Source organism: Dromaius novaehollandiae, chromosome 1 (genome assembly GCF_036370855.1).
Source record: "Dromaius novaehollandiae isolate bDroNov1 chromosome 1, bDroNov1.hap1, whole genome shotgun sequence".
In the NCBI taxonomy this organism is placed as follows: Eukaryota; Metazoa; Chordata; class Aves; order Casuariiformes; family Dromaiidae; genus Dromaius; species Dromaius novaehollandiae.
The window spans coordinates 78123637-78147563 of record NC_088098.1 but is presented as its reverse complement, the minus strand read 5'-3'; the positions used below and the strand labels follow the sequence as shown (position 1 = coordinate 78147563).

At 43.7% G+C, this 23927-nt stretch overlaps 1 protein-coding gene across 2 annotated transcripts in view; it reads right to left on the bottom strand.

Moving 5' to 3' along the window:
* Window positions 1-7165: 7165 nt before the first annotated feature.
* Window positions 7166-23927, bottom strand: part of ARHGEF5 (Rho guanine nucleotide exchange factor 5) — a 36811-nt gene continuing 20049 nt past the window's right edge. For both annotated transcript variants that reach the window (XM_064517512.1, XM_064517520.1), the window contains 14 exons: window positions 20232-23844; window positions 18472-18553; window positions 18050-18114; window positions 17463-17725; window positions 16313-16473; window positions 15236-15388; window positions 13659-13788; window positions 12665-12739; window positions 11312-11401; window positions 10820-10974; window positions 10000-10161; window positions 9509-9579; window positions 9068-9172; window positions 7166-8773 (listed from right to left, as the gene is read on the bottom strand). In XM_064517512.1, coding sequence (XP_064373582.1) covers window positions 8619-8773; window positions 9068-9172; window positions 9509-9579; window positions 10000-10161; window positions 10820-10974; window positions 11312-11401; window positions 12665-12739; window positions 13659-13788; window positions 15236-15388; window positions 16313-16473; window positions 17463-17725; window positions 18050-18114; window positions 18472-18553; window positions 20232-23832 — 5268 coding nt within the window. In that variant the 5' untranslated portion in view covers window positions 23833-23844 and the 3' untranslated portion in view covers window positions 7166-8618. The remainder of the gene's footprint in view (window positions 8774-9067; window positions 9173-9508; window positions 9580-9999; window positions 10162-10819; window positions 10975-11311; window positions 11402-12664; window positions 12740-13658; window positions 13789-15235; window positions 15389-16312; window positions 16474-17462; window positions 17726-18049; window positions 18115-18471; window positions 18554-20231; window positions 23845-23927) is intronic.

Genomic DNA, 23927 nt, shown 5'->3' with positions numbered 1-23927 from the left:
CATTGTCTAAGCCAGATGTGCCTCAACAGGAAGTGTCAGTTACGGGAGAAGGAAAACACTATGCAATGAAAGCCAATGGTGAAAAAAGCTAGAGTTCAAAAAGACGACTGTGACTAGGATAAAGTGCTGCTAGGAAAGTAAAAGCAGAGGATATGATATGGTCAACATGGAGATATTTCAAGCAACTGAGACGAGAAAAGCCTCATTTTGAGAGTGAAGATGCCTGCAAGAACAACCAACTGCAAACTGCAATAAGAATTAGGGCCAGACATACAGAATAAACGGAATAATGTGTATTACAAATACAGCAGTGGTAAAATAGCACTGGGGATAAAGGTCTTTGGAATGAGGAATAGAACAAAAATCAATGATGTTTACATATCCAGACACTAAGTGTCTCATTACAAAAAAAAAGATTAAAAGAAAAAGGCGGGCAAAATTCTGGTTTACTCTATCAATAGTAATTATCTGACAGATGATGTCACTTTCTGATTATAGAGGTTTCTATCATATTTGAGTTGGCCAAGCAAAACCCAATTGAATTGTACAGACTTCTGAGAACTGCCTTAAATTAGTTTTCTGCAGCTTCAAACACAACAATACTTATGATAACATAGGCTTACAAGACGGGAAATGAAATAGCTGGCTGAGGAGAAAAATAATTTAAGAAGTCTGGTCAAGTTTAACAAAAAGCATAAACTGCATTGTACTAACAGAGACTGAATAGTAGAAGACAGGTCAGAAAGATCTGAAAATAAAGAAATAAATATGCAACTATTTTTGTAACAAAGTAATAAATAAGCATTCTTTCCCAGCTAAGATACACATTTTAAAACCAAGAAAACCTGCTGATTGTCTCAGAATATGTATATAAGTCAGTGCGATTTCTGTTACTTTTTTTTTTTCTTAAGCAGGTGACTATTTCTTTAAGAATTGAGGGTAGAATAATAAAAGCAGAACCATATATTTGCCTCTGTATGGAAAGAGGAAACTTTGAGCAGACTATTGGCAGCATTTCAATTTTAAATGTCTACAGAAAAATGTGGCTGTTTAATTTTGGGGGAAAAAAAGATCTAAAATCATTTCATTTCACTCTACCCTGCTTCTGACATAAATTATTGCAACACCAAAATAAAGGACTTGCTTTCTTCCCCGTTATGTTTCTCTCCTTATACAACTAATCAGGTAGGAACCTCACAACACCAGTCAGCCAGGAGAACCTTCATGGAAGTAAGAGGCTGCTTCCAAGGCTCCAATTCACCTTTTTACAGGATTAAGAGAGTGGAATTAGTTGCATGGGAAAGAGACAGAAGCAGGAAACTGTGTAACCAAAATAATTTGATCTTGTTAAGCAGCAACAGTTTTCACCGCTGTTAAATGAGAAGAAATATCCTGATTAGCAGCGTTGAGAATGAAGCCAAGCAGAAGCTGGCTATGTTCTAATTCCTTTTTTCACTGTGCTCCCCCACTATATCTGAGTCTTTTTCAGTCCCATTCTCACTGATTACATGAAAAAGCCAATCCTGTTCTAATTATACAAAAAAAACAGTATTTTCTTGTGTTGTTCATTCTGTCACTCACCCTCTGACTCAAATGAGGAAGGGTATTTTCAGCCTAGAGTTTTGAAATGAGAAGTCTTTTTCCTTATTTTAGTTTTACACACATACTGGTCTGTGCTTACATCATAAAACACATTTCAAAGTCTTGTGCATGTCCCTTGTATCTGCAGCAGAGAGACAGATCAACATCTGGGAGTTTTACATCATCTACAGGAATCTTCCTTCATCAGAAAGGGAATTGCTAGCTCTATTGCTAAAACATATAGGAAGGGCCTGACAATGTGCAATTTAGGATTACAGGTGCCAAGAAAAGACCTGCAACGAAAATAAAGTTTGGTGAGAAACACAGACCTTCATGGTAATCTGGAAGTTGCCAATTCATTCCTCTCGCCCATCATTAAAATTACAAGCGAGCAGACTGAACATCACTTTGTGCCACTTTTAGATAAATAACTTTAAATAGAAGGAATTTTAATAGGCAGGAAACATCATACTAAAGGAGCTTGAAATGTCTTGAGTTGCTGAAAGTACTAGCAGGAAGTGAGTCCCCTTTTTCTTCTCCTTGAATGGTCCAAGCATCTCCTTAGCTGGAACAAGGTAACCACTTGCACAGTGACAGCGAGATTTTTAAGGCTGCTTTGGGCATATAGTACAAAGTAATCTGAACACACACACAGAGTAAGAAACATGAACTTTGCAGATCCACCCACACCAGCTAAGACAAGGAGGAGGAACACCGAACAGTGAGCAAGGGCCAAAAGTGCCACCAGCCTAGAAACCCAGAGGCAGCAGGGTCCCATTAGTGCAATAGAGAGCAAGCAACTGGCCCCAACCTTCACACCAGGCACTTTTACAAGCTCAGTGACAGATACAGAGCTTAGCAGCAGCATATTTCCCCAAACTCTCCAGCTCCCTCAATGGCAGCTACACCCCAGGCCCGGGCACTGCAGGGTCCCAAGCTCTGCTTGGGATGGGTGTGGGGGGGGGGGCGGCAGGGACCAACAGCTGCCCACCCCGCTGGGACTGCGACGAGGAGGAGGCGATAGGGTTGTTAGCCGCCGCCGGGGCTGCTCATTAGGCTCATTGCTGGGTGCCTCCCCCCAGGTCATTAATGAGCCCCGCGGCCGGGCCCTTACCCAGCCCGTCGGGCGCCTGCTCCTCCTCCTCCGCACCCGCCCCGTCCATATCGGCTGGACGGCGGCGCGTCCCGCCCGGCCCAGTTAATGTCCCGCCCGGCAGCGAGCCCACGTAGACTGCTGCCGCGGCGGGCTCATCAAGGGCACCTGGGGGAGAGCGAGGCCCAGCAGCGGGCCGAGACTGCCTCTCCAACCTACCTCAGCCGCGCGAGGAGTGCGCGAGGCAGGCTGCTCCCGTGGGGGAGCGGGAGAGCTGGCGCCCGGGGCGGCCGCAGGTAACGGGGGCGCGCGGCTCCGCTCGTCCGTTGTGGCGGTTTGGGGGTTCGTGCCTTCCCGCTGTCTCGTGCGTCCCCTCTACCCCCCAGGGGCGCCATCTTCTGCGGGCTGCTGCGCGCCGAGGCCGTTTCCCTCCCTCCCTCGTGTGTGAGGCGGGCTTGGAGGGCGGGAGAGCTGCGTTCCAAATGGCAAGAAGTCGTCGCTCTCCCGTGTTGAAATAGGGTGCAGAAGCATGTCTGGGAAATGCAAGGTCACCTGAAAGACTATGCTTCTTGAGTCCCCATGAGGAGTGGACTTTAACATCGGTAGTAGCAAGCATTTTAAACCTAGCTGTTACAAAGCTGAATCATGTAACATCACACTCAATGAAGTGAATGAAGTTTTTCCTTGCAGGCTGGCAGGACGTCAGAAGGATATATATATATATATATATATATATATATATATATATATATATATATAGATTTTTATGTACTCTGGCTTTGGTTGCTTAGAAATACTTCCCTTCTAATTCTCTAAATGAGTGGTTGGAAGAAATAAACACACTTCTTGATTTGGAGATGCTCTAATCCTGCTTCCTTTTATATTGATAATTCTCAGAAGAAACAAGGCTCCTAATGCAGTGATACCGGGCAACTCTTGCTATCAAAGTACCACAAGTGCTTTCATTTGCTGTGGTAACATTTAAAACCAGGTTTGTGTGCATGAAGCAACTACACAACATGTCAAGCAGGAGTGAAGCAAGCTGAGATTATTTGACTTCTTTCTTCTCACGTGCAGTTGATGGAGAGACCTGTGCCATAACTCACTAAGTCACAGTGGTTCCAGAAATCAGGTCCTCCTCTTTTATATCTTCCATATACAACTCTTCTAATCACCAAAAATGCAGCTGGCTCTAAACACAGCTTATATATATATATAGGTCTACAAACAACAAAGACAACACTTCCTTAATAAATATGGCATATTTAATTGTGCTCTGCTCCACCAAGATGGAACATCCTTCATCATCTTATTGGTTATTAGCTTGATATGTTCTTGCTGGATTGCCATAGCACCATTCTCCTACACTGCACTTACCCATCTGCCCTATCTTGGCTTCAAGGTATGTTATAGCATTAAAGGACCTGTTGCTGCAAATGCTTTCACCTGGGAGATATCTCATTAAGTTAAATGAGTATAAACTGAAGCATGTGTGCTAGCACTTCTCAGACTGAGGACAGTTAATATGAAAGCATGAGTATACTTAGTTCAGCTCCCAAATGCAAGAAAAAGCTGGCTGGAATGTGATTGCAGTTTAAATGACATTTAGCAGCATTCAGCTGACCAAACACAAGTCTACTCTTAGGGTGGGTGGGACCTCTTGAATAGTAGATAAAATTGATCCAACTGCTCTAGGGTTTCCTGTCCTCTAGCAATGTTGTGGTTATTTACTGAGCTCTGGTCTTGTCATTTTTTTTCTAGTATTCAAAAGGACAATAGGAACTGTCGAGAGAAACTTTGTTTTCTTTTAGGAGGGATCAATTCAGGATCACCAGGGGCTGTGGGGTTTTATTTTTTTTACTTTTTAGAGTTATATAAATTTTCTTCACTGACTATAGAAAATTAACATCCAAATTGTGTGCAAAATTTAGGCTTTTTTTAAAGTTAGGTGGCGGTAGCACATCTTGATGTGCTTTGGTTCCCTCATACATGCATCTGAGTTTCCTTCCATTACTTTTAGTTTAAAATACTTTATTTGCTGTAAACCTTCCCTCTTCTACTTTGCTGTTGTCAAATAACTCACATATATGGATTTGAGGCTCCCAGGCTTGGAATAATGTCCATGTGAATACTGGATCCACCCAGATGGGAGTGGATTGTAAGATTCCAATCTTATTTTCTTACTCCCACATGGTTACTCTTTCCAGATCTTGCCTGCCCTGGTGAGCATCCTTGAATTTCATTTCTGTCTGCTTTGGAGTACCATATAACAAAAACTGAATAGAGGTCACTAGGTGAAAGTCACTAGAGACCATTATTAGCTTATGTGACATGTCAGAAGGATTTGTGATATTGGCATGAATGCTTCGTTGGATGGATTATGGGGGGATTTTTCTGTATCATTTTGATTGAGGACGTAGCATGTCAGGGGTGCCAGGGGTCAGCAAAAGCAGGGCTGCTTTGCAAAATAGGACAAGCCAGGAGCCAGTGTGACTCCAGCACAGGCACCGATAGTGCCATCAGTAACCAGAGCAAGTCCTAGAGTATCTAAACAGGGTGGACAGAGCAGGGTGCTGGTAACAAGGTTCACTGATAATCTCAGACAAGGCAAGGTGAGTCAGGTCTAGCATCTATCCAGGGGGCCCAGTCAGGAGCAGTAGGACTTGGGGGCCACAGACAGGACTGGAGACGAAGGTCCACAACATAGGTCCAAGGTTCATGCATGAAACAGTCAGAGACAGGACCGGGCACAGGCACACTCACAGCATGGGTCTGGATGTCGAGGCCTGAGCTTAAAGGTAGCTCGTGAGGCAAGAAGCAGCAGCTGTGCAGGTAGAGGTAGAGGAAGCTAGTCAGGACTGTTAAAGCTTATCAGGGCCATGACTGAAAGGGGAGAGAAGTTGCTTCCTAGGGCTCTTCTCTCTGTTTATAGAAACATAAGCCTGTTTTTCTCAGACTTTGCCAGCCACCACATTGGTTCACGTGAATGTCCTAAAATGTTAGGAGATGTTTCCTGAAATAATGGCTCCTACTGCGATGTGTGGTGTCATTCAGGGGAGGGAGGGAGCATTAAAAAGCACTGTTAAGAGTTTTTATGGCTCTTCAAATGCATACTGCTGTGAAGTTGTTATTTACACATGCAGTTGCCTCCTTTCTGTAGCCACTGTGTTACCATTCAAATAGTTGTCTCAAGCTGATTAGATAGAGCAACAGGGAACAGGCAGGGCTGACGTTTGAGTTATGTTCATTCCTGCTGATGAACATGAAAAGGCCATTTCTCATATAGTGTTCTATTCTGTGGACCTTCTTTGCGGATCTTATCAGAAGAGTATAGGGATCTGGCTGACAAAATCTACCATTCTGTTTAAAACAAATTTCATGGGAAATCAGGTTATCCCCATTACATAATGGAGGGAGAGAGCCTGACTCATAATTATGATCACGTATCCACTTCATCCTTTTACACAGTCTGTTTGGTTTCTTCTAATTGAATGTGCAGTTGCCTGTGCTAAGAAATGGTAAGAGGAATTTTACTAGTTTCTGACTGACTAAGTTTATACAAGCCAAGACAGTTTTAAAAGCATGAAACTAGTCAAAAGTCAAAAACCATTAAAAGCAGTATAGATTTGTTCATGAAATTTGGTGATAGGGCTAAAATTTAGCTAAATTGGTCACGTGTAGAGATAAAGGAGAATCTGTGTGCTATCTCAAATGTAGGAAGTCAAAGAAAAACAGTGTATAAGCCCTTATTCTTTGAAGCATAAGCTTGTCTTTAACTGTCCCTAAAATACAAAAAGCCTGACACCAGGAAACTAATGACATACCTGTGACAGGGAAAAGCTGATCTTTGAAACAACTAATTAAACAACATAAAAGTGCTGTTAATCACAACAGTGGCCTTAAAGTTTCCTATCTTAACAAGAATTCTAACAAGCACATGCAGAATTTAAGATGGAACTAATAAAGATAGACCCTAATAAATGATTTACTGGCTTATTTTTGAGAGTCAAAGTTGAGAGAGTAGGTTCTTAGCTTTTAAAATGTTTAACTAGATGGCCTCTGATTTAGAGTGTCAATTTCTATGGCCTGCCTCCTCAGATACAGATAGCAAAGATGAAGTTGAAATGGCTATGGCATGGATATGGTATACCTCAGACTGCCTGCATGAGAAGACCTTACACAAGCACACACTGATTTGATCCCGTTGCCCAGTTCCATAGCCCAGTTGTGACATCAGTGATCTTGAACACCTGTATGTATTGCATGGATTCAGGTCAATTTGAGAGAAACAGATATTTCAGATCTCATGAACATTCATGGCACATTCACAGATCTTGCTGAAGGTTATAACTCTTCATATGCCACTTAGTTTGAGGATAGGCTTATGCTCCTGCTTAGTATAGCAATTTGCACTCAAGAAGGGGAGCTAAATAGGCAGGGAGGAGCCCTAATGCACCCAGAAAATACTGAATTACTTGTATAAGCAGAAAGTTGTATATCTTAACTGGAGAAGTGCATCAGTTTATTAGGACTAAAAGCATTTTTTTTCAATCCAGCTAAAATTATTGATATAAATAGGCTGGAATAAGCTATGCCAGGTACAATGTAAATGGGAATTAAAGGCAGAATGTTACAGAGACGGAAAGCTGGAGATACAAAGATAACTAATTCTTCAAATATATTAAAGGCAAGAAGGCTATACATTGTTTTCTTTGGTATATTGATTCTCATACTTGATCTTGCATTGATGTAACTGAATGCAAACACTTAACACAGAAAAAATATTTTACAGTTGAAGTCATGTCCTCAGATAGACAAGTTCTGCACAAAAGCAGGACTGCATGTAAACTGGAGTTAAAACCAAAGAGTTCTACAAAAGAACAAAGTCCCTGGTACATATTTTTGACTTTATCTACAGTGGCTAACTGTCTCAGTGCTTTCTATAAGTGTGCAAAATGGTGCATGCTATACCACATCAGCTATCAGATTAAGAGCAGCAGGAAAGTGCCACTTTACTGTTTATGTCTAGTCATGGTTATTTTGTACAGGGCATGTACCAACATGTCATAAAAATCTTTGTCAAAAGTGACTGTTCTACTTTGAGTAGGAGGAAGGGTAAAAAAATGGTGAGTACAGATACCTTACTGGGACACTTGTTCAGAAGAGAGGTGACCTTTGTGAAAGTGAAGTTCATCAACTTGATACTCCTTAAGGTGGGGGAAACCATCACAGTGGCTTCTGAAAACTTTACTTAACTCAAGTGGATTTTCTAATGCTGTCACAGACTCTAACATTATGCTGAGAGTGAGCTAAATTCAGGCACAATGAAATAGTGTTCCTATTTAAAAACCAGCAGACTTCTACTGTCAAGTAGTTAAACTGTCCTAAATGGAAATTAGACTGTGGAGATCAAAACTATCAAGATATCAAGAGGACACTCAAATGGAAAACTCTCCTTGACTATATTGTGCTTTGCACTTAGCACCTTCCTTCTCAGGAACTTGAAGCTCTTAGTATACTAATACTACTGAATTTAGCCTCACAACATTCAGTGAGGTAGGTAAGTTTACCCCCATTTCACAGATGGGAAAACTGAGGCAGAATTCTGAAGCGACTTGCCCAAGGTCCTGAAATTTGTCAGTGGCAAAACCAGGCATAGATTTTCAGAAGTCCAGATCCCAGACCTCTGTATGATTAAAGTCCCTCTCTGCTACCACAAAGCAAGCAATATATGCAACCTTTTTCCTCCTGCTGCTGTAGACATGATGACACACAGGAAGTGAATGATTTTTCTTGATTGAATTCCCGCATTCTTTGGTAAAAGCACCTCGTTCTGTCAAGTGCTGTATTATGCTCTTTGCAGAGGTGTTTATTCTGAGGCACAGAAGAAAAAGGTGGTTTATCCATGGCAGGGAGACTGTACAGGTCCAAACAAAGTAGAGTCTTATTTATTGCAGAAGACCTGCTGCTTAGCATTCTTCACACGTTCTTCCTCCTTCAGGTTCTTCTGCCGTGCATGTTTGCTGGAGATCAACTCCACATGTTCTGAGGGGAACCAGCCTCTCTCCCTGTCAGAAAGTTTCACTCCTTCCATCCATCCTGTGGGTGTGGGGACAAGTACAGTAGGATGTAAAGTAGTCAAAGAATTTTCCCTTTCTCTTCCCAACAAGCCCCTTCTAAACAATAAGCCTAGAGCAAGGCCCTAAGATCACAGAGATTCCCTTCCAGCTTCCAAATAAAATAAGCTTGAAGATTAAAAAGTCTGTTCTTTCTCCCAACCCAAGAATCAGGCACGAGAGACTCTTTCTGAAGTCTGACTGTGTTATTAAAGCTTTGCACTACCAAAGTAACTCCCTATCCCTAATTTAAGGTAGCTATGTTCATTTGGCTCACCATCAGTGCTGCTCTGCATAACCATGATGATATCTGCTTTCTCCAAAGCCAGCTCATCATTTTCTCGAGCCTTGTAGGTCCTTATGCATTGAACTTGTGGTGCATCTAAAGGGGAAGAAAGAGATCATAATGGTGAACTAGGAAAGCAACAGTAAACCTGTGTGCATCAGCCCAAAGGAGGAAGGAGATAAGGAACTACTCAGACACTGAAAAGCAAAGAACTGGAAGGGAGATCACTGGTCTTCTACCTCATATGAGGAGTAAAAATGGGTAAAAAAAGTGGCAGAACCTGGCACTGACAGAAAGCCCATGAATAGCTTATTCCTTTATGAAAAGGCAAATGTTCCACCTTGGAGTCACTCTTTGATGTTCCACCTTGCAGTGACTCCAGCTCTTCTCAGCCAGCCCACCCGCATTGGTATGATGGCCAAGCAGTCTCACCAGGACACTCCAGGAGGTCCGGTTCCCCTCGCGGAGGAGCCAAAGCAGAGATCCACCGCAGCTTCTCACTTCTGGAAAACATCACCATGTAGATGTCAGAAGTCAATGTGAGGGACAGCAGCCTGATGATGGGTGTGCATGTATGTGTGTGTGCGTGCGTGTGCATGCTTGCTTACAGAAGGGATCAGGGAGGGGGCCTCATTTGAAGCAGGGGAAGTGAAAATGGAAAAAGGGGATGGGAAAAGGCAGAAAACTCCTGTTTTTGGAGGATAATGGTATGATATAACATGGTAGCGTAGTGTGAGCAGCCACAACGAGAGAAGAGCAAGGTGGTTCGTTAAGGGCTCACTATGGCAGGCTGGAGGATGAGCTTTGAGTCCTCTGCTCAGCAGCTGCATTTGATATTCAACATTCAGGTAGTTGAGACAACACCTTCAGGCTGTAGGAGGCTGCGGGACTGGGATATACCGAGGGTAACCTTGAGCTCTTACTGTGTCTCTGTACGGAACAGAAACTCCACTCTCTTGCCCTGGTAATTCTGAAGTAGAAAGAGGCGGAAGACGTTTTTGTTTGTTCCATGCAGTTTCATCTCACACTTCTCCCCACGCACATCTGAGAAAGCAGCATGGTCAAACACAACGAAACGTCCACCCCTGCAGGTAAGGAGGAAGTACAAAACCAGCTGTTAGTTTTAAGGTGGTAAGGGTTAAGAAATGAGTCCATGTAATTTCCTGATGTCAGGAAAGCAAGAAGCTTTTGAAGAATCTTCATCTGCTTTAGACACCTTAAGCTTTGTTCTTGCTGGAAATCTCATTAGAAGTCCAGAGAAAAGAAGAAAGGGGATTTTTCTTTAGTCTTAATGAAAAGGGTAGAAATACTAAGCTCTGTCTTGTCAGAATTTTATTTGATAGCTTACAGTTAAAAATATATATATATATTGCTTCAGTCTTGTGACATACCAGTGATTTGCACATTCACTGGTCTTCATACTGTCTTTAAGGAAGAAATTATTTACCAATAAGTAAAATTAGAATAAATTCTTATCATTAAATTGTTTCACATTATAGAGATGGATAGACAGAAAGTAAGTGTTGCACTGGGGACCAGAAGGTATGTTGTTATATTATATGCAGTAATTTAGAGTAGAGAGTAGCAGGTTCCACATACTTTCATAATACTCATGTAACGTAGGATTAGGAGAGTGACTTGACAAATGCTGCCACTTGCTGGCAGGCAGAGGGAAAGAACTTTCACCAAAGCACAGGTCCAGATATTTAGAAGGAGCAGCAAGAATTGTGTTGGAGCACTCACTCCTTTGGCCGGGACAGGAGCAAGCAGTCATTGAAGAGATGTAGGTAGATGGGGCGGGTGGTGACTTTCCATTTTGGACTCAGGGTGTTGAAGTCCAGTGCTGTCAACTCACCACACTTCACAAGTCGCCTTGATTGTGAGATGAGTGGGAATATCTGCAAGACAGAAATGAACATTTACGTCAAGAGTGCACAAGGAAACCAGCATCCATGCATTTTGGATTTGCATTTGCACCTTTCACTAGAGGAAGAGTGCTTTCATCTCTCCAGCTGGACAGCAGCTAATCCTGGAAGGAGCCTTCAGCTGGCACAAATGATTGGACAAGGAAAGTGTTGATGAGGAGCTGACCTGTGTATGATACCCTGGCTTCTCAGTTCTGTATATGCTTGAGAAGGAGAACGGAAGGGAAGACACTTGACTTTGCAAGGGAAGAGATAAAAAGTATTAGGCTATGGCAATCTGGAGCAAGGCCCAGGGAATGAACAAGCTCACCTTGCACTCAAATTCAATCTTCTGGCTGAGGTAGATCAGCTCTTCAGTGCTTTTCATGCGCTGGACATTTTCATTGCAATCCTTGATGAGCTGCAGAGGAAAGGGAATGATCAGTGAGGTGGGAGCAGAACGGCTTGATGGAATTAGTACTACTACTGGAGTACCCTGAAAAGTCAGTGCAACTGACACAATCCCTTGGGCATCCTCCTTCTGCATACCCACAAAGATTGTCCTTCTTTCTTAAGGACTACGTTCTTCAGATGAAGTCTCTGTAAAAAGTATCGTTTTAACTTTGGGATACTAGGGGAGGATAGTAGAGACTTCTCTTTTCAGGTGAGGGAGGTTGAATTGCTGGTCATTTGGAAGCAGCTCTTACTACAGGCTGCACCGTAAACACACAGAAGGCTGATGAGATAAACTTTAGCCCCCAATTTTCCACAATCCAGATTCTGTAGCACCTCTGCAATGAAGCAAAGGTACTTCAGTCTTTAAGTCGCCTAAGTAGCTGACTGAGGTGATATAGGGCTGTATCTGAGTACATGATATGCATACCCAAAAGGGGGGGGGGGGGGAGAGAAAGGAAAACAAAACAAAACGAGTTCTAGAAATATAGCTGGCTTAAACACAGCTGGAGCCTAACGCTTCAGTGTATGACATCTTACCCACCTGTCTCAGACTGCAATGTTATAGGAGCTGTGCAGCAGGCAGATGCAGTTGTAGGAGTTTTAAGGAAGTATGCATGATGTTAAACTGCTCTGTAGGTTTGCAGTGGAGAATAGAGGAGGGATTGTAAGAAAGGGAGTGACACTCCAAGAAGGTCAAATGATAGCTAGATGGAACATGAGCTAGCTGGGAACAAGTTTCCTTTATGCTGCTGTACTAATTCCAGATAACAAGTTGTCTCTTGACAACTTTGAATCTTGTCTCCTTAATAAATATACTAGGGAAAGAGATGCAATGGACAGAATGGTGTCTTGCCATGCTTATTTTTTTTAAGCAGGATTTTTGCGGGGGAGGGGTAAGGAGTGATAGCTAATTAAAAACAAAGGTAAGGACCAGGAAGGGGGAAAAGTGATTAGGAGACTGAAGAGAGTCAGCAAGTCCTGAAAAAAGTAGTTTGATATCAATGGTCCAACATTCAGCTGCATCCCAGCTGGCTCCTTCAGTGTTCTCTGCTCACAGCTACCCATGCACATGCAGGAGAGTCACATGAACACACTGATTTGTTACTGTTGAGGATCAACAAAGGCCCTGACAAGGGTGAGAATCAATGACACAGACACACACACTTAGCTGCCCTGCAGTTGGATGTTGGATAGTGCATGGCTGTGGAGAATGGATTGATGGCCTTACCTTCTCAAGTGCATCGTAAGCTTGTGTTGCTTGCACTTCCTCCTCAGATCCAGGCCGGGTTCTCTTCAGAATATTCTGCAGGACAATGCATATGTTTTTCATAATGCAGACAGGGAAAGCTAGATGCATGTCTCTGGGAGGGGGAGGAGAGACAAAAAGACACCAAGATGCCAGCCTAAAGGAAGGCTAAAGCAGTGGTAAGTGATGAGATATGGGGATAACAAGACCAAAATCTAAGAGATTCAGAATGTAGCTGACAAGCTGCATTGAACAGGGCATCCCTGAAAATTCTCATACACTTAACTGTCATGTACAACAAGTTACACAGCATGGAGAAGCAACCACTAATCCAAGCATGAAACAGACTTAAGTGCAGAAGTGTTCTTTGCTTGACATTCCTTTTCCTCTGTTCCAAAAAAGGCATGAATAATCAAAAAGAAGAATTTCACAGAAAGAACTCAAACCTGATTTTTGGAGGACTTGCTGGTTGCTTGTCTGGAAAGCTCCTGTTACTCAATATTGCAGGCAAAGAGTAGAGACAAGCTGCCTTCCAGAAGGGAAGCTAAAGAATAGTTATATTGTTTTCCTAGCAGAATGCCAAATTAGTTCAAAAAAATTGATAGCAACATGTTCTGAGAAGACTCTAAATTATTTACTGGAATACAACTGAAATAGTGTTGCAGTAGAGTCCTAGCAAGTATACAAACTGCACTGGCTCATAGGGGCTATCAAATCCAATTCATGGTGCTGCTGTAATGCACAGCAGACATTTGTACGCTGCCAAATGGGTTTGTTTTTGCAAAGGCATATTAACAATCTACACAGTGGAGTGGTTTTAGAGCATCTAGCCAAATGTATCACAGATGCAATGCTAAGGCCTATATGCACTGTCTATTCACAGTGCTTGGAGCTTGCTCATATTTATAGGGCTTTCAGACCTGAAGAAGGGTAGCTTGAGAAAAGTTGTAGGAAAACAGAGAAGCAGCACAGTTACCTGTAGGAGGAGTTTGAGTCGAGTGATGCGCTGGAAAGGGAGGATGAGGAAGGATTTAAGTGAGAGGCGCTGGCACACTGGATCACTTTCCAGTCTCTCCAGGACTTGTTGGAAGCCTGCATTTCCATTTCTATGGGGGTGGTAAAGAGAGAAGGTATCTAGGCATCAGAACAAATGAATACTCTTCGTAACACAGGGGGAAAAAAGAATAACCGATTTCAGTGAGTGTTGGAGTACCCAGCCACTGGGGTCAGGTTTTGTCCATGTGGCAAGAGATGTCAAGAAACTGAGACACATTGTTGAGGACAAGGGAGTATGGGTTTATAACAGCTATAGAAGGAAGGCAGTACAACTATAATTATATCTTTCTTCTTTGGGGCAGAGTCCTCTGGAATAAAGGCCAGAAGTAACATCTGTGTTGCACTTCCCCCTACCAAAAGGGCACCTTTCACAGAGACAGTGATGACTGGTGTTCTTTCCTTACACTGAGTGGTCCAGCTCCAGCAGCTTTATCTAGGGTTTAGAAACAGCTGCCTCCCCTCTCCTTGACAAGGGCAGCAGCAGAACTGACCCTGCTGTGCTTATGAATGAGCAGAGGTTGCTGCTTCTGTGAGGAGCTGCCTTCCCCCCTAATTTGTCTCTAACTCTCTTAGACATAGCCACTGCCATCCAGTTTTCTGTTTTGGGCAGTAGCATGGAAGATACATAGTAAATACCAGGCTAATGGTATGCGAGTAGCATCTGCTACCAAATAGCTAATCCCATCTCCTTGAAGATATAGGGAGGAAGGTAGGCCCAGTAGAAGTGCCTCACAAGCAGCTATCAGGCCCACATTGCTCTAGACAGTATCCTGGAGGTCCTTTCCATGTGGAACTGAGGGGAATCAGTTGTAAGACAAGGTCTCTGCCAGTCAGCAGCACCCAGAGACTGTGCTTGAATGGCCCATTGTGAACAGTGTCCTGGAACAGATTTTCTGGAATCAATACAGCTTCATTGGAATTGCGTTGTTAGGGAGGGAAGCAGTGCAGTAGTACTCAGGAAACCTTGTTCAGGACTGGGCCCTTGGCTGGGCATGGAAGAGGAGGGCAAGAGATGCTTACTCCATCATCTAAAGCGAGAAAGACCAAACGTTTTCTGGTGCTAGGATTTTCAATCCATTTTAAAGGCTCCCGGATGGCCAGTTTAAGCCCACTGGCAAGATGCATACTTTTCTTATCTTTTTCATGTTCTTAGTAGTCTGAAGACCACAGATTGAAAACGACTGTCCAGGAGAGTCATCTTTGCCTTCTTCAGTAGAGGAGGGAGAGAGAGACAGAGAAGCTCGCAAATGATGAGGTTATTTATTAATCATTCCCTTTCTGATACTATGAAAAAGGAGCCTGCAGCAGTTCTGTCCTGCTGTCCCAAATGCCATCGCATTGAAAGAGGTTCCTGCCTGCTCTCCTGGGAGCGGAGCATGAGTGCCAGCAAACAGCCTAGCCCTGCTGTGTTTCCCCTCACCTGAAAGAACACACATCAGAAGTGCAGCAAGGAGGACAGGGGGAGGGGAAAAGGGGCAAATAAACAAGAAAACTTACAGTAACCGCTGGAAGGTTTGCTCCTGGTATGTCTGGTTTGTTACATATGGTAGATATACCCTCCGGAACTCAGGGGCGTGCTTCAGAGCCACATCACACACATGGAAGGTGAACATGTCCTCCTCAAATTTCTCCTCCAAGTCAAAGAGGAAACTGCAGCACATTTGTGTTGCCATAAAAGGAGAGGGAAATACAGAGCATGGTGGTCAGTGTTATTTAGCAAAGCCTACAATCCTGAAAACCTGCATATGAGCACAAGATACCTCTTTTAAAGAGATGCCTGTATGATGACAATTTGGGATTAGATATGGACTTTTGCTCAGCAAGAAGCAGCAGAGGCAAAATAGATTATTGTTATTTTGAAGTCATTATCTGCTACTTTTCCAGGCATGGCCAGCAAACAATTGAAAGTTAGATACCACCATAATAATCCCATCAGTAGAAATGGAAAATATAGCAGTAAACCTTAGGATGGTATGTAGCCAAGTCTCATGGAAGGAAAGCAGAACAGAACCCTACAACATACAGGATTCTTTGCATGTGGAGTCACGTCTAAATTTTATGACTTATGCTCAATTAATCCACATTAGGTTCTGTCAAGTGATGGCTATAATTTTTTTTTTTTTTTTTTTTTTTTTTTTTTTGAGGCAGAGGAGGTCAGCAGCTGTTTCTGCTGCAGTTGCTTCTGCTGTCTTGTATTTGGCAGGAGATGCATTTGGTTGTAGGCTCAGGACTAGTTAGTCAGGTTTGGTTGTAGGGCCAATAGGGCTTGGCAACAGTAGCATTTTGAATATTTTCATCTCCTGCAAAGATCTCCTTGCACAATTGCATCATATTTTCTGGAACTTAACACCAAGATATGCATTGCCCTGTCACCTAAAAAGATGAAACAGTTCCTTTCAGGGCAGTATTGATAACCCATCACAAAGTGCTGTATGTGCACATCTATCTCAATGCTCAGTGAACATGGAGTGAAATGGAAATGATAGATTAGTAGTTTCCAGACTGCATCTGTGCTTCAGCGAGGGGTGTTAGTCCTGGAAGGTTAAAAAGGAAAAAAAAAAAATTGCATCTCACCTGGCACTGACATCTCGTACATCCTGAAGACGGGAAAAAAGCCACTGACGCTCCTGATTAGTGAGCACGGCCTGGAGCTCTGATGATCGCTGGAAGTGATCCACTGCCACATTTAAACTGCGCAGGTATGAAGCCTCAGACATTATCAACTCAAACTTGGCCTTGAGAGAAAAAGAAAGGATTAGACTAGACAAGTCTGTGAGGAATCTTACTGAGACAAGATTGAGGGGCAAAGCAAGAAGGCTTCCTGATACATGATGTAAGTAGCATGTAGTACGTTATATGCAATATAGAAAGCCAAGCTCCTCCCAACTGGACAACATGAATAAATAGGAGTTTTAATTACAGGAAAAAGAGGCTTTAGGAATGAAGGATAAGCATTCTGTTACATACAAACTAACTTTCTTTTGAAAGACAAACTTGTGGTGTGATTTAAAAGAAAAATAACTACTTGCTATCATTTTGCTTTTCACTCCCCCTTCAACTCTAATTTCATTAGGTTCCGTTTTACCTGCTCCCATGAATTTTCCAGCATCCACATAGCCCTCATCTTTTTTTCTCGTTCATCACATTTTCCATGCTGTCATTTTTCTTCTCTTTCCCTGGGTCTTCACCTGCTTTTCAATTCCTCCCATATCCCTTCCACTTCCTGTAGTTTCTCTGTGCCATTTTACTGAACACATGCCTTACTGTTTGCTTTCAGCATTGCAGCTCACACAGGCCAATTCTGTAAACTCACAGTCTGCCACAGGAACTACAATTCATTATGGTTTCATATATGCATTTCTCATAAGCGGAAGAACACTAGGAGTCTTCTTTAATAGCCTCTCTTACAGTGACCATGCTTAAAATTCCTTGTTGTTATCTCGTAAGAGTTCTGATTTCCCCATGTTTTTTTCATGAAGTTACTGATATGTCCCAGAGTCCTTACTCCAGTATGCCTTCCTCTCCAGTGGTGAACTTCAGCACTGTACTACTTCATAACCGTTGGTGTCAAGTCCCCATATCTCTTACATGGCTAGTTACAGTGACCTCTGCATTCAACTGTCTGCATTCCCACATCACACATTTTTGCTCTCCACTTCAACCATACTTCTGGATCCTTTTTCTTGAGTAGGAACCACTCATAATTATCACATCTACCCATTACCTCTTGCAGCTTCTGCTCATCACAGGACATGTTGAGTAGCATTCTGCTGCCCCGTATCACGGGGATGTCCTGCCAGAGGGATGCATTAGATGAGACCGACAGACGTTGCAAATATGAGTCCTGAGGAGAGAGCACTTTCCTCCGTAGCCTTGGGGAGCTCGGGAAACTTGACTCTATGTCCTCTGAGAAAGAGTCCATTCTCTTCTGGTTCTGAATGGCCTTGTTCAGAACCACATCACTGTACTCCTGATACAGCAACCTTGCTGTGAAGAGAGGCATATACATTTATTCTTTCTATAGCAGCTATTACTTCAATCTTCCTATCTGGAGAAAGCTCTGTAACTGTCACTGTTTAGGATAACAGAATGCATTAGACCATATGCACCTGCTGTGAGCAGAGCTCACTAGTACTGAGTGCACTGTGGAACTCCAGTTTCCTTGCCCCCACTAAACAGCCTCTCTAACACTCCCTGCTTGCTACTGTGTGGCAAGAGCCTCTGGATTCCCTCTGCTTTGTGCTTACTGCAAGGGTGGGAGATGACAGAGGATAGGGGTCTGCCACAGCACCTCAGGCAGAAGGTACTCACAGGAGTTGATCAGTTTGGAGTGACGGCGTTTGAAGTTCTCCCTTGCATCTGCAGGTTTCTTCTCTCTGTCAGAGAGCAAGGATTTGGAAAAAAAAGAGTGAATGAAGAGTTGGCCTATCCAAATCTTAGTAACAGACCTCACACCACAGGAACTCCTCTTTCCAAAAAGCTCAGGCTCCATATGCTTTACTTCCATTACAAAGGACAAACTTTGGCTTGGTGGAGACACTGTACTAAAGGGACACAAATACTTCTGTTGCAGTGGGGTCCCCTCCCAGAATGTATGGACACAACCATAAGTCATTTTATTATAGCTTTCTACTGCTTATCATCTTCTTTGGTTCCTAAGGAACAATGGAGACTTTCAGGTGTCTGTGCTACACAAGGCTGGGGGTAAAAGCAAAGGGGACTATGAGACTCACCGCATTATAACTGTTTCTGAACTGACTGGTGGCTCCCTGCGTGCCTTGGGCGCTTCTTCCTCTGAAGGGACAGGAGAGATTTCTGCATATAAGACAATCAGAAAGTAAACACAGAAGTCCAACTTTAGAGTCAAGCTACAAGCCAAATTATACACAGATACCACTTGCCTAAACCCCACCTAATTGGTGGTTTTGGGCAGGAGTACAGCTGCCCTCCTGACCTTTATTTCTGGGTCAACCACTTTCTGGTTTTAATAATCCTTCACATTACTTACACTATACACCCATTATTTAATCATAATAGCTTTTCTTATCCAAAAAAAGGCTGATACTTTCAGAAGTGACAGCCACTCTAAAAGCTTCCATTTCTAGCTGCCCAAGTGAATACACCACCTATGGGCCCTATTTTATAAGCTGTATTTCCCCTTTGGGCAATGCAGGTTGGGCATCTGAGGACCAATGGACCCCAAGTCACTAGCTGAAAGTCTTATATGTTCTTTTGCAGCCATTGAGCCCCCAATGCTCTCACTGACTTCTGTGGTATAAATACTGAGAATCTAACAAAGTCACATCTACCAAGAGTTTTAGAGGGAATGTAGTCTGGTGGATTAGACATGAGAACAAGTGTTGTCATCCCGTTCTCACATTTATGTACTACATCAGTGTTTACAAACTGCTGTTTTTTAAGTCAGATTCTGTTTATGTAAAATGGGGAAAGTATGGGTTTTTATTTAATTAAGCCTCTCACAAAACAAGTGAAAATACACAAACACACACACACACACACACACACACACACACAGGTTCCAAGTATGGGTCAGGAGCAAGACAATATTGTTGCTTTTAAATGTTTTAAAATTTGGAACCAAACATTTAAATATGTGAACAAATCTTGATTCATATGCTAAAGCCAAACCCTTTTGCACTCCCTGACACTCCCCTCCTCTTCCTGTATACCAGAACTCCAGCATTTTATTGAGCTTAGAAAATGAACTAAATAAGATCTGAGAAGAAGAATGTTAAAAGTATCATTCATGTAAGATATAATGAAGAACAGACGTGCATCCTCACAGAAAGTACAGTTTGAATGCACTACATTACAGAGGACATAAGTTTTCCATTCATGACATCAGTGAATTGGCTTTTACGCAAGCTGGGATATTGGATTTGACTAATCTGCACTCTTATCTGGAATCTCAAATCATATGCTCTCAGGAGGATCATCTCTTTCAGAAGGTCAAATTGGAACCTAAAGGCATCAGTTGCAAAATACAGGGAGGCAGCAATAAATGAGGAACTAAAACATGCTACAACAGATATAGGCTACTGAAGGCGTGTGCATGTGTGTTCCTTATTGCTTGGAAATGGGCCATTACTGACATACAGCAAAATGGAACAGCCATGTGATGGTGGCAGAGATGACTAGCAGAAACTCTTATGAACTAAGCTCTATGAAGAAATTAATTCCAGCAGGTATGCCAAAATAACCTGTGTTATCAACTAAGTGCAACAGATCATTAAACATGGAAGAGATTTAGGAGAAGAAACTGGATGTGAAATTAAGGGATGGGGGATCAGAGAGCTGTGTGTGTAGAGCCTGGAGCAGGACATCAAGAGATACAGGCTGGAGTGAGGGGTATTACCAGAAACGCACAAGAGCAATGCTGACCCCTCAGCTCTCATGACTCCATATCATATTGCCTATTTTACGTTAGGTTTTGGTATCTGCAGTAAGTTTTGGGGGAAGGGAGGGGACTCACCCTGCAAGATGTCTGATGGTATTGATACCCTTTTCAGGCCCTGCCGGTGCCAGTCCTTGCTTTTTACTCGGCGTTTAATTGGGTTTTCTTGACTGGATCCCAGCTCCTGTGCAACCACCCTCATCATTTTTTTATCTGGCCAGCTTGATGATTTTTCCAAGGGTGAATGTCTGGTCACTTCCTCCTTTGGCTGAGCTACTGAAAGGCATTCTTCTTGTCCTTCCAGCCTTTGCTTGACCTGCCTCTCAGCTTCTGTTTTCTCTGTAATCATTGCCAGAGCTGAGATGTTCTTTGTGTCCATGCTAAAGATGTCTGCCTGTTGCTCCCACTGCATCTCCCCTGAGACCTCCTCTTTGCAGGTTGTTCTGGTGCTTGGTGGTGATGTAGGGCTGAGCTGAAGGAAGTGAATTGGATTGGTGAATGCTAGCATCGGAAGTGGCTGTACAGAGTCTCTATTTTTGGAGTCCATGGACATTCTCAGGCCTTCCAGTGAGGGCCAAGAGTTGTGGTCAGGTGAGGATTTTCCACATTGTATATCCATATACTGATCCATTGTTTCAGGGCTGGTGTCAGAGCAGCTGGTCAATGGCTCATTTCCAATGGCAGAAAAGTTTTTGGCCAACAGACTGACCCCTGAATCATCAGAAGTCTCTGTATCCTGGGTAGCTGAGTCACAGAGCTCCCACTCTTTAGTTGCTGGAACAAGGACATCTTTCTCTGCCACTTCTGCATCAGGAGCAGAGGCCACAGTGTTAGAATCAGATACAGCGCTGACAGTCTGGAGAGGGTGGCTCATAGCAGGGGGAATGGCTAGTAAGTCATTATTGTCTATAGCACAGTTTAGATGTGGACTAGAGTAGGGTACAGGAGCTGGTGGCTGGTTACTGTCAAGATTTGGAGTCTGGGCAAGGTGGTTTGCATTAAGTGCAGGGGCCTGAACCTGGCTGGGGCTTGGGACATGGGATGGAGGATGTGGAAGCTGTTTGGCATCAGGCTTAGATACCAGAGGTAGGCTTGATTCAGGTGCAGGGGAGAGAGTTGGTCCTTGCTGGTTCACAGTAAGTACCATAGCTTCTTCAGGGGGCCAAGTTAGGGTGCTCAGGACACTGGAGATTCTGGATCCAGGTTCTTCTTGGTTTACATTCCAGTCACACCGATCAAGTAAAGGCATTTGTTGTGCCTCATGAGCCACATTTTCTTCCATTTCACTTCCTTGGATAACAGCAACCTTTTCTGGGGGGTTTTGGTAATGCTGAATTGTCTCTGGGTAGCTCAGGGGAGTGGAAGTCCTGTCTGGTGTTTGGGGTGATTCTAGAGGCCCTGCAACAAAAGTCACTGTCCCTCTACCTCCAGGAGGGCTCTCCTCCTCCAGAGGAGAGCTCATGTATACTACAGAGAAAGAAGACAGGCCACTAAGCCCTTTATGAAAGCCTTCCTCAGAGGTAAGCAGTTCATGAGAAATGTAGGCCTCCCCTGGATCGGTAGTTAAAATACCAGTTTCCCCTGATGCTGGGTCCTGCACATACAGAGGAGCACCTTGGTTGGCTGGCTTCTCTACAGAATCTAGCAATTTGTCCAGGTTGGCACCGGGACATTCCTCACAGCTGACAGAGGGTGTTCCATCATCATCCTCTTGATGTTGGCCAGATGTTGAAGCTCCTGAGGTGAGCTCTAAGGGCATAACTGGAACGAAGTCATGAAGCTCAGCTTTTCCCGAATTTTCTGTAATGGAATGAGCATCTATGAAATCAGGTGGCTCCAAGTTCTTGGTACCAGAGGAAGAGTATGCTGGAACAGAAGCTCCCGAGTTCTCTGCACTAAAGGATGCTGCCATTCCTTCACAGAGTGCTGCATCTCTTTTATCAAACTTCTGGACTGCCTTTCCATTTCCATCACTGTGCTCATCCTCCTTGCTCAGTTTTGTTTTGTCATCCCAGTCAGCTGCGCTATCCTGACCGCTGATGGAAAAGCGGCCAGAGTCTTCCAGGTCTTCTACCTGGTCGGAGGTATGGCATGTGTGTGGGGGCACCATGGGAGTTTCATCCACTGGGTTCAGGCTATTTGATGACAGAGGACTGACAGCAGCTGGTTGACATCCAGAATCTGCTGCTGTGACATAGGCTTTCAGCAGCACATCTTCACCAGGCTGCTGACTCACAGAGACAGATTCCCCAGGAAGAAATGCTGTTTCTTTAGCTGAGCAAACAGAACCATTCTCCAAATCACAGAAGTCTCCTTTGTATCTGGGAATAGATGTCTCTGAACTGAAGGCTGATGACAAAGCCCCCAGTTCAAGCTTTTCCTTCTGCAGTTCTTGTTCCAGCTCATTCCCTTCCTTGTTTTTCTGATCTTTGGGCTCCAGCTCTAGTTTTCCTTTTTCCTGCAGATTCTGCTCTTTGAACTCTTTCTTCTCCTCTTCTTTCTCTGCCTGCTTAAGTTCAGACACTGCCCCCTCCTGTTCTGGTTCCTTGTGTCGTGGTTGCTTATGCTGTGAATCATTCATTTCTTCCATTTTTATAGCAGCATCCTTTGTTTGGATAGCACTCCCTACTGGAGAGGCAGGTGCGCTCTCAATTTTTCTGTGGTCATCTTCTTCAAGATGAAGACTTTCAGAAACGGATGAATTTTGCTTAGGAACCATCACTGTTCCCTGGTCCTTGACCATGCTGCTGTTCCTTGTCTCACCAGCTAAGATGTTTCTTTCTACATGCAGTGAACTTATCTGACTGTCATCTGTTAAGGTGGAAGACACATGATGGGAAGAGGATGACTCTGTATTCCCTCCCTGACCCTGCAGTGCTCTTATGCTTTCCTTAGCATCTTCAGAAGTGTTAGGCTTGTCTTCTGCTGCTACCCTTGAGGTAGGCTTTGCATCAGTTGCTGGTACCACTTTTGTGGTGCTTTGTTGCTCTTCAGTAGCTTCAACCTCCTGCAAAGACTCTGTCAAGATCTTATCCAGAAAAGGCTCGGCCTTATAGTGGCCCTCTGAAGTGGTTTTACACACCACGAAACACTTTGTTGGTTCTCTCTGAGAGGGAATGGCATCAGCCAAAGGAGATTTCAGACACTGGGCCTGAGTATCTGAGCTGTGAAGAGCCATGTGTTCTGCATGGCACTGAGGACATTCAGTGCCAAGGTCCACAGCCTGCAGGATGATGTTGCTGCTATGGGCCAGCCCATCCTGGACCGTGCTGGGAAAGGAAGAGTCCTGGTTGCTTTCCAGGGCAGCAAGCTCTACTTGGTTAAGTTTGAGAGAACAATCCACTCCACCCTCTTCTGAAAGTATCTCTCCTTCATGTTCTGAGAGTCCTCTTTGAGGCCCTGCATCACTTTGCTCCAGTTCCGGTCCTGCTGGCACTTTTTGCACGGGGTTAGAGGATCTGCCCAGCATCTCTGCTGCTTCCCCTGGAGCAGAAAGGCAGTCCTGGGGAGGGTTGAGCTCTCCTCCCTTTACAGAGTCAGATGGGCTGGCGCTCATCTTGACTGATGTGTGAGGAGCATTATGTTCTTTTTTGGCTACCATAGAATCCCAGGCCTCCCCAGTGGTGCTGCTGGCTTCCAGGGGAGTGGTACCTCCCTCACTGGTTTCTTCAGGCTCCATCAGAGACACATCCTGTCAATGAAAAATGCATATTTTTGTTACTACTGCAGAATGATCTGGCAGATCTAATTGGCTTAAAAAGCTTTAAAACACAT